This window comes from Saccostrea echinata, unplaced genomic scaffold, assembly GCF_033153115.1.
Source record: "Saccostrea echinata isolate AGI-Se365-2 ecotype Australia unplaced genomic scaffold, CSIRO_AGI_Sech_v1 ptg000010l, whole genome shotgun sequence".
In the NCBI taxonomy this organism is placed as follows: Eukaryota; Metazoa; Mollusca; class Bivalvia; order Ostreida; family Ostreidae; genus Saccostrea; species Saccostrea echinata.
Window position 1 is genome coordinate 8,190,260 of NW_026889759.1, and position 10,923 is coordinate 8,201,182.

At 33.1% G+C, this 10,923-nt stretch overlaps 1 protein-coding gene across 1 annotated transcript in view; it reads left to right on the forward strand.

The window, feature by feature from the left end:
• Positions 1-7,663, forward strand: part of LOC133184527 (uncharacterized) — a 55,238-nt gene extending 47,575 nt beyond the window's left edge. The window contains 12 exon segments of the mRNA XM_061319617.1: positions 350-504; positions 1,158-1,302; positions 1,564-1,725; positions 2,097-2,260; positions 2,557-2,701; positions 3,064-3,161; positions 3,769-3,882; positions 4,151-4,226; positions 4,330-4,460; positions 4,775-4,948; positions 6,167-6,245; positions 6,424-7,663. Of these exon segments, the coding sequence (XP_061175601.1) occupies positions 350-504; positions 1,158-1,302; positions 1,564-1,725; positions 2,097-2,260; positions 2,557-2,701; positions 3,064-3,161; positions 3,769-3,882; positions 4,151-4,226; positions 4,330-4,460; positions 4,775-4,948; positions 6,167-6,245; positions 6,424-6,498 (1,518 nt within the window). The 3' untranslated portion in view covers positions 6,499-7,663.
• The last annotated feature ends 3,260 nt before the right edge of the window (positions 7,664-10,923 follow it).

Consider the following 10,923-nt stretch of genomic DNA (forward strand, 5'->3'; position numbering starts at 1 on the left):
TATATATTAAACATAAACATTTCTTTAAAATATCATCTAGGTAAATGAAAACAAAATATGATGCATAAATTATCAAAAGAACTGGTGCAGGACTAGAAGTTATTATTTTTTTGAAGCACTAAAATTAAAAAAAGTAAGTAAAAATGGGTTATAAAATTTAAAGGGGGCAAAAGGGACCAAATCTTTAACAATTACATCCTGTATTGGGCATAAAGTGAAAATTTGATAAGTTCTTAAAAATGCAATTCAAAATTACATGATGGATCCAAGGGATGGGACTAGAATTATAGCAACCATAATTTTCACGTCTTGTTGACCTACATATGTTTTTTTATTTTTGGCACACTAGGGCTGGATGGAGAGAAAAATCTTATTTTATGGAGTATATTACAATAAAACTTACACAACCAGTGATAATGAGGTCTACACCTACCACATGGGTCTGGCCTATATGTTGGCATTTGGAGGATGTTTTTTGATTTCCTTTTTCCTAATTGTTAAAAAGTAAGTACTAATTGCTGTGATACCATACATGTATATAAAGATTAGATCAACAGTATCAAGGCCCCTAAGGTAAATGATTTAGGGTGGAAGCACATAGTATTTTAGTTATATTTGTATTTATATTGACAAGTCCTTGAGAGATTGAGGTTCCATCCTTCCGACATTGTTTAAGTTCTTCCTATACAGAAAACAACATTTTAAGTCCAAACAAATATAAATGAGGTTATCAAATAGAATGTAAAATCTTGATGCTTTTATATTGATATTATGCCTTTTCTGTTTTTTTTCACCAAATCACAAAAAGTTTTAGAACATATTTCCTACAAGCTTTCTATAGCCACATTGATATCTATAGAACAGGAACATTTTTGACAAAATTGAATCTTGATGCTATACAAGACAGTTGAAATAAAAGTGAAATATCAAGATTCTAGATAGTTTCTCTTGATCAGAACTATTTCTGTCTTTGCCTCATGAGATATTTTTAAAGTTGGATTTAGAGAAATTGACCTAGATAAAATTTCAATAATGTATTTTAACAATATAATGAAAATAGTCATCTGTCTCTGTAGAATAATTAGTTTCTTCTATCGAATTACATATACTGGTTAATGAATGGTTTAGGCCTCTAATGATTACTTGTACTTTTACAGTGCTTCTAAGAATGTGAAGGTGTCATTGGGTACACAAGAGACAGTAGCTCTTTACTGCAACAAAACATTTTCTGGATGGGATTTCTGTATCAACAATAAAAAGGCAGCCAAAGTGAAAAGGAAAAACATCTTTACAGATTTAAAGGTTTTTGCATTTTAGATGTCAAAAATGACCATATTTTCATATAAAATTTGAATCCAGCTGTCTCATTTAAGCAAGTTAATTAAGATAACATTTCGTCTAAAACTTAGATGCATTGTGCAAAAATTGTAAGTAACAATTTGGATTTTTTTTTAGAGGTTTCTGAATCAAGAAGGAAAACAAAAGCAAAAAATAGCCTCCCCCATCCCTAACCAAAAAAAAGTCCAAGTTTTATGTGTATTATATCTTGTTGTTTTTAAATAGGCAGAGCTGAGTGATCAAAGAAAAGAATGGGAGAGAGAGCACAGAACTACAGCAGAACTAGTTAAGTTGTACCTACTGCGATTCCTGATCAACATTCTGGTTCTAGCTTTGTTAGGGGGAGCCTTGTACCTCATCGCATTCACCACTGAACAGATGATAGAGGTGAGGGTTCATAACTTTTTAGGACAATTTCACTGGTAGTGTAGGCTTTTGGAAGTGACATAAGCCTACCGGTAAATTACTGATGATAGAGAATGTTGTGGAATTTACCTGACTTTCTGAGTGCTTATATTTGCTCTAATTTAAATGTGCAGAATATGTCACTGTTTGACAATTTTGTATGACACAAGCATAAGGCATGTCACTATTTATTTAATGTCCAAGACTGTGAATTGATTAGTATTAGTCTCATTCGTGTCTCATATTTAATTTTTGAGCAGATAACATTTCAACAGTGTCAGTACATTGAAAAAATTAAAGATTTGATAATCAATTAGATTGATACATACATATACGATGAAATTTTTTTCCAGCTACAAAATCAGACAACTCTGTCCGAGATTTTAGAATTGGTGGTGCAATATGTCCCCTTTGTGACTATTACTGTGCTCAATGCTGTACTACCTATCATCTTCCAAAAGCTGGTCCAATTTGAAGACTACAGATATGAGTTTGGATTTAAACTGACTCTAGCTAGGTGAATAATTTGTTATTGGCAGATATTTGGAACACACATTTTGGCTTTCTCAGACAAGAATGTTTAAAGATAGGTTTTTATTCTTTCACATACATGTAGAAACAAGGCTTCAGAGAAAAGAAGTAAAATGGCAGATTTTAAGTGGAAATCTGAAAAATATAAATCCTTTTGTGTTATTGAGTATGAAAATCCAAGGAATGGAAATTTTAAGTAAAATAAATTAGTGTTGCATTTGACTGTTATTAATGTTTTTTTTTTAAATTATAAACTAACCTGAATTTTTAAAATTATTTCAGAGCCATTTTACTGAGATTAGCCTCCCCCATAGCCTTGATAGCAATTTTGTACAAGGAGTTGATAGAGAAACCAGCGGATGACTCCGACACGGGAAAATGTGGGAACAAACAGTGGGAATCAAAAACAAGTCGTGGAAGGATAATGGTAAGATTTTCCCACACAACATTGTTTAGAATGTTTCAAATCAGATAGATGAAGAAAAAGGTGTTTCAGATATAATTCTTTTTTTGTAAATCCTGAAATATTGGCATTCCAACTGCATCATATTTGAGAGAACTTGAAATTAAACATGCAGTGAATGTGTTAAGGAATACCTTTTGGTCCAAGTTTTCCTATACTCGGCTACAAAAATTAATTGACCATATATGCACATATTTGTGCAAATTTTTATTCAAGATGAAATTCCTGGCAATAAAAAGCAGAAAACATCTTAAATACACATTTGTATGTATGTGTAAGTAGGCTGACCCATGTTTAATTATATCTACTTTTTTGGTCTTGTACAGTGCTGGGAGACCTATTTTGGACAACAGTTGTATAAGCTGGTTTTACTGGATTTAATCGTAGAAACTGGAATCATTTTCTTCATGCAAGTCCCCAGGTGGTAAGTTGCAAAATGAATAATAGTTGAAATAAACCAATATGTGAACAGGTAGACCCACCCATTATTGACATTTATTTAGTTTTCAATGAAGCACTGTATTAGAGTGGATACAGAAACCCCACAGACATTTAAATTTGTTTTTTTTTTTAATTTTTTCAAATTTCTTTAATCTGTCAATTGTTGACTGAATATTACTTTGCTGTAAGCATGCAAGTACGCACCTTAAAATTAATTTTGATACTAATATACAATGTGTATTTCACATTCTTGCATCCACACATCTGATCTGACAGTCTAATACAGTTTTTTTCCCATGCAGCTATTCTGCAGGACAAAAAATCTTTATACCAGAAAGCTCAGTTAACTTGCCACCAATATTAACATATTTACATAAAAAAGTTAAGAACCCTAATAAAGTTAAATACATACCCTCCTCCCCCCCCCCCCCCCCCCCAACTTTTCCTACTTGTAAGTGGTAGACAAAACCCATTCATAAATGCCAAAATCACAACCATAATTGAAAGGATCATACATTAAAAGTTAAAGGAGATGCTGGTATTTTAGTTGCTCTACATGTACATGTATAATTTTCTTTCCAAATTAATAGGTTTTTGTTCAAGAATTATGGCAAATCCAGTAAAGTTGTGAAATTGGTGGGACCTCAAGAGTTTGATTTGCCACAAAGTGTGGTAGATATCATTTACACCCAGAGTATATGTTGGTAAGTGTTAAAATGTGACACACCTAAACAATGTTTGATACATGTATAAGGTTTAGTAAATATCAAAATTTTAGCAGTACTTTCAAAGTTCAACTTTTTACACCCCGTTTGTGAATTCTCTATAAATACCAAGAAATTCAATAAACATGATTAGTATAAGAGCAAGCTCATTAAAGTAATGATATATTTGGAACTTAGGAATAGAGCTATTATTTAGTAATCATTGAGTTAGAGAGTCTGAGGAGAGTGTGTGTTGTTTACATTACAGGCTAGGGATGTTTTTCAGTCCTCTCATTCCATTCATGACATTCCTAAAGTGTGTTCTTTTCTTCTGGGTCAAAAAGGTAGGTTTATTTTATTTTTTTTTACTGGATGTGAACTAAATTGTACGATTTTACAATCCTGCAACAAAATAGCATATGTAATGTCTTTTGATTTTGATTTCAGTTTGCTGTTCTCAAAATAAATGTTCCTCAGGAACGTCCATTTAAAACATCCGGTTCTAATTCACTGTTTATGCTGGTGCTACTCCTGTCCTTTATAATTTCTGCTGGCTTGCTGGGATACATGATTGGAAGGTATATTAATTTAATATGTTATACTTGTATTTGGTATATATATATATATATATATATATATATATATATATATATATATATATATATATATATATATATATATATATCTATCTTGTCTTTTTTAATACATTGATTAAGATGTATTCCATTTTACTAAGAGTCATTTTATTAAAGGAGTTTTAAAAGTACAATCAGCAAAGTAATATAAACTGAGTCAAGGTTGTACAATTCTCAGAAATTTGTACTAAATGCCAAATGTGAATACATCAATGTTTGTTTATCTGTATTATCTGTAATTTACAATATTCTTGCAGTATTCCACCCAGCCAGAGTTGCGGCCCTTTTAGAGTGTACAGCACAAACCAGACTGAGGCTGTAATGTTTGACGTCATTTCTAAGACAGTCTCTAGCTGGCCTACAGAGGCCAGAGATGTGTTTGAATTCCTCGGAACAGTGGGATTTTTTGTACCTGTGGTTGTTATGCTTGTGTAAGAACATGAAAATTAGTTGTTTAGTTTAAGTGAAATTAAATTTTCTTTTAGCTGAACTCTATAAGAGGAATCAAAATGCTTTCATTCTGATGCATTTTATTTTTGTTTTAATTTGATTAACATTCTGTTCCATTTTAATTTCTTGTATACAAATTTTCATTGAGATGGAATGGGGGGGGGGGGGATCAAATTAAATTTCCTTCTTCATTTTGTGTCAGTACATTGACGGTGTATAAGTATGACCACAATATTAACCAAGGTCAACTCTATGATACACGTGCATTGATCTCATATTAGTCAAGAATACTTCAGTAATGAACCACCATTTGATAGCCCTAAGGTCAGCGGCCCTGAGCATGACATTCTAAAATACACTGCTACTTGGGATACTTTGTTGTGAGAAAAAAAGAGGCTGAACTGCCTTTGGAAAATTGGTACAGGACTAGAATAGAATCTTTAAAACAATATTGTACTTTGGACCAGGTTTGACTGTGGTGAGAGCCTGTCCCAAGACATGGATCGTTCCAAGTAATAATGAATGTGTACTGTAAATGTGGAATTTATGTGTGGGGGTAATTTACGCAATAAAGATTTTGCATGAGTATGGCCGACGTACCAACGCCTGTATACATTTCTGATATCATAGAAATAACCCCCACGTGTATTTTTGTAATATGCCTGGTTTGTTTGTTTAATGTCCCTTCAAGAATTTTTCACTCATATTGAGACCCCACCACTTCCAGGTGGGGGGCTGCAAATTTAGACCTGTACTCGGCACTTCCGGGTTTTGAGTAGAGAGGGATCTTTTTTTGTGCCAGGACATACTGGGACATGAGACCTTGGTTTAAATGGTCTCATCCGAAGGACCGGTCTTGATGTCCAGCAGTGGGATTCAAACCCATGACTTAAGGATCAACTCCTTATGCCACAACTTTAGAGCAAACACTCTAACCACTGTGCCACGATGGCGACTAATGTTCTTGGTACTTATTTGCATAATTAACAGCACACATAAATATCCTTGTTTATTGTGCAGTACATGTATTTTGGATTTATCAACAGTTAAGATAGTTTGTTTTTCATTTGAAAGTTTGCAGTCAGGAAAAGGTACCATGTACAAATGGAAAAGAAAAGCAAACAAAGATTGTTTTGAAAATGTCATAAAAACATTATACATTTAGTATATTTGATCTGTAATTTACGTCTTTGTTCCAGGCTGCTGATGTATTGTTACTGGCTTAGGGGTCAAGGATATAAAAAGACAGAGGAACTTCTACAAAATCAACTTAAAATGGTGGGTGGTATTTGTATGATTGTGTCAGTATATTAGTACCATGTAAATTTCTTATCAGGAATATAAAAGATCCTGCAAGAAAGTTATCAAATCCTAATTATCGCATAGAACTCTTAAACAAATGTAGAATTTATTTTTTGAGGTGAAAGATGAAATTAGTAATTTTGTTTATTTTCAGGAGGGAAGAGATAAGAAATACCTGCTGGACAGGGTAAATGAAGTTCTCAGTCGTAATTCAGATCTGATATCATGACTTGGCATTCTTATTCAAATCAAACCTCATGTTGTCAAACTAAGACTTATTTGACCAATTAAAGTTTCACAATTATTTGTACACTAGGACAGATGTTTCAGAAATTATTATTCTGTATATAAATGAAATTTTTTTTCCTTGTAAATTGCAGTATATGTACTAGAGTGACCATTGTGTGTTCTTTATTATGAAGTTGTTTTAGCTACTTTGTAACCAATATTGTCGCCAATTTGTATATTTGTGTACTCACAATAACCTCCGTCCTTTATATTGAAATCCACAATATACATTTATTTGTGATGTAGAGCCCAATATTGTATAATAATACCATCTTTTATATATTATATTTACACAATATTGAGGACAAATCATACTGCATGACAATCTCATTTAAATATGCATAGGAAAAAAAACGCATTTTGGCATTTTAAAAAAAATAAATGTTGAGCATGACCAGTGGTTGGGTAGTGTCGGGCAATGAATATGTTTGTCAATTCATTTTTGTTGTGGTCTCTCAGTGATATGGCCTTTAATATGGTACTCTATGTGTTTAGTTCCACCTTACCTGTTGATGTTGGCACCTCGGTTTGTTGAGGGTGTAACCCCTGACAGAATGGGTCAAATTGAAGGTTGGGGGTGGGATGGGAAAGGGGGATGGTTTTTACTCTCTTCAGTTTAATATCACAATGCTGTGCAAAAGCCTGGAAATTATTACCATGTACATAGATTCAAAGAAGCTAGAAATATAAGAATATAACACTGAATATAAAAGTAGCCACTTGGGACATATAAACAAATTAATATGGCACATGTGTATAACCCCTGCATTTAATGTATTGTGATACTGATCAATATAAGGCTCAGATGACGATCTAATGTATAACTATTTGCACCGTGATCATGTCTGTTTAGTACTGGTATTAAAAATTATACAAAGAGATTAACTATTTAACCATTATCATTTTTTTTCAAATATTCATTTAACATTTTATTAACAAATGCTGTACGTATTCTGTCTACGAAATGTGCCTTTCACACAACTGTGTCTGTCTAGATATTTTTCTGTCTTCCATTGTTTTATTTGTTATATACATTTACTCATATAAACTTTAAGCAGTGTTATATCTTTGAAGAGTAAAAACAATTTGTTTAAATTTTTTAAAAATAGTTTGTTTTCTCTTTTACTTATTTGAAAGATTTTGATTTTACCATTTTTCACAGCAAAGTGGATTGTAATTTATTGCAAAAGTCTGCGCTTACAGAATGCTTGCAGCCGGCTAGTTTAATACATTTCGTTTGCCTTTGATATCTTTTATTTTTGTTGAGTTTTTACAAAATCTTGTTTTTATTCATGGAAGGTGAAGGTTGGCTTTATGCCAGGCCAAGGCCAAACATAGAGGGAAAAGCCCAAATGTTAGTGAAGAATCTAATTTTCCAGTGGGCAGGGCATTGCACTCTGCAAGCACTTCTTGTTTGTAATAATTTTGGAATTCATTCATGCATATTCTTGAGGGTGAATTGTTGGATGCTGAATAACCGTGAAACCAAATGCCCATGCATTCATTTGTCGCATTATTGCGCTATTTGCAAATGTTCAGAAAAGACTGGATATATACATGTATAGTGAATTACAAATATTGGAAGACTTAGTTGTGGAAATAAGCTCTAATTATCTTAACAGCAATACTAGTTTTTCCTCAGTTAACAATGGGACGGTTCAATTGACAATGTATAAAAGAAGTTTATCTGAATAATGAACGCAAGTTATTTCCTCTCGACGCATTCTTATCACGTTTTTGAATGAAAAGGAAAACGATATTGGAGATGAATCTTCACTCGTCTATTATCATCAGAGTCGGTAATATGTGCCTAATTTGTTAGTTGTTTTTTCGACATGTTCAGCGTCCGTATTGTCACGGCAGAAATCAACCATGATTATTTTTCCACCTCGAGATCCCGCGAGAATAAGGCGCATATAGAGATCTTTCATTCAAAAACTGGAGTGTTTCTGGCAGACTGTCGTAAAAACTAATTATTTCTTGGCGAAAGACATTGAATAGTCAAGTCCTACCGAACTTCAAAGCAGGATAATCTCCTCTCTGCAAATCGGGCTTAATTGACTTTTATGGAGCCTATTCGGTGTATAACAATTTGATCTGCAGAACTATTTCATTTGGATAGGACACACTAAATTACTCACCTAATATATATAAAGTATTACGGAACAACAAAATGCCTATTGTATGCTTAAATTGTTTGACTACAGTGTCAGTTTTAGTATCTTCTGTGAAAGCAGTTAAAAAAAATAATTCAGAATACTCGTACGTTTTTTTTGTAGAATGGTTGATTTCTGTCACTGGATAAGACTCCATTGATGTTGCTAATGAATTGTTGATGTTAGTAATACATATACTCCATCCATGTTGGTAGAACAAAGTCTTTCCCTTTGGGTCACATTAATGTTAAAATGTAATCTTGTACAAATTACCAAAACTACATTTGTGCATGTCAAAAGTAGGAATTTTGAGATGTAACTACTTAGTGTTTAGTTCTTGCTCTTTCTTCGTTTTATTGGCCACATGCCTTTATGTATCTTTTGAGATATTAAGAAGAATTTTGAGAAATCGCTGTAGTACTCGGACGGTTTTGGAAGGGCTGCATAGTCATTATTGCCTCGTTTAGGAGTACATTTAAAAGGAATATTTAGTGTGCACTAAATTCTTATCACAACCAGACATACGGTGTAGACTTGAACTGAAATATCATCCTTTCAGTCTGGTAACTTATACCTAGGCATTGATTTCAAACGATTAACATGCAATTTTATGTTTCCTAAGGTTGTATTGCCACCTTAAGCTTGACCTCCTAGTGGCCACTTGTAAGCTACATGTATATCGCAAGAATGATTGAGAAAACAAAGTTTGTTGGATGCATTCTTTCCGACTTACATGTATATAATATTATTTACCAAGCTATCTTCTTGAGGATAAGAATAATACTATTGAAAATTCACTTTGATTTCAACGCGCGTGATTAAGTAAATAATTCAATTTGACCGTAATGAATTCCATCTTTCCTTTTTTTCTACTGACTTTGTTTTCTCCAACGTGCAGTTACCTCCAAGCTCTGTGGAAACTAAATACGAGGCCACGTCGTACATTTGATTGCAATTCACATTATCCAGGCTATCGCAGATTTTTTTTGGAAATGCTTTCACAATCTTTTATCTCTTCCTAGAATACATATCAACTCCAAAGGACGAGAATGAGAAATCTTTCATATGCCCCCAGATCGAAAGAAAATTTGAAAGAAATACATGTATCATATTAATTCCAAATATTACAATTGAAATTCACTTTTAAAGTTACTTTTGACCAATAGTGGCGTCGTTTTTTCTCTGTTTAGGTTCGTCTGCACTCTGTTCACACTTAAAAAAAATTGCTTTAACGATAATTTTCCAAAAGAAGACTAATTTATAGCTTTAAGGATAAATAACAGAAACCTTTTTTCAGAAATCATCAATATATCTATTAGCATTACATTTATATTCATATCAACAATTTGAATTATTTTCCAAAGTTAGTGTGTAAGTTTTGTTAGTTTGTAATAGTGTGATCATAGAATGTGTGCCAAAAATTCGTATAGTTTTATATAGAAAATGGCACAAAGTATCATATTTGAACACCAAAGAAATTTTGCAATTATTTCTTTATATTTTAGATATCTATATGTTTGACATTTCCATTCAAAATCAGTCAAAAAATGAATAACAATCCATGCATTATTTTTTTCGTGTGTTCTGTATCCTTAGAATAAACACAGTTTCAGCATTTTGCACTCGCTTCGTGATCGGGAGGTCTGGGTTCGATTCTCGCTCCTGGCGCTGCGTCAAACCTAAAACGTATAACACAGGTAGTGGCTGTTCCTTCCTCGAGCGCCAGTCATTAGAAGTGAAAGTCACCGGTCTTTCGAATATGACCCTAAAAACATAGGTTCCGTGACACGGTTGGCGTTGGCACAATAAAGAATCTTCATTTCTCAGTAGAGAAATGGAGAAAATGAAGTACCGAGCGTAGATGAAATGTGAAGATAACGAACAGTGATCATTAATTCTCAAAAATCCATTTAAACAATACCAATTATGAGCAGAAACAACACGGGGCCTCTGAAAACAGAGGTGGGATCAGGTGCCATGGACGAGTGATCATCCCCTGCTGACCGGTCACGCCAGCTGTATGCTCCTTGTCATGATAAGATAAACGAAAAATCCGTAGACAATTCGGTGTGAAAATAATGATCGAACTAACAATTTCTTATGAAAAACGTTAGTCAACATTCGACCTAACGACAGATTATATTTGAAAACAAGGTCTTTGTATTGACCATAGAACGTAATGTTGACTAAAAACGATTGTTTATATCCTT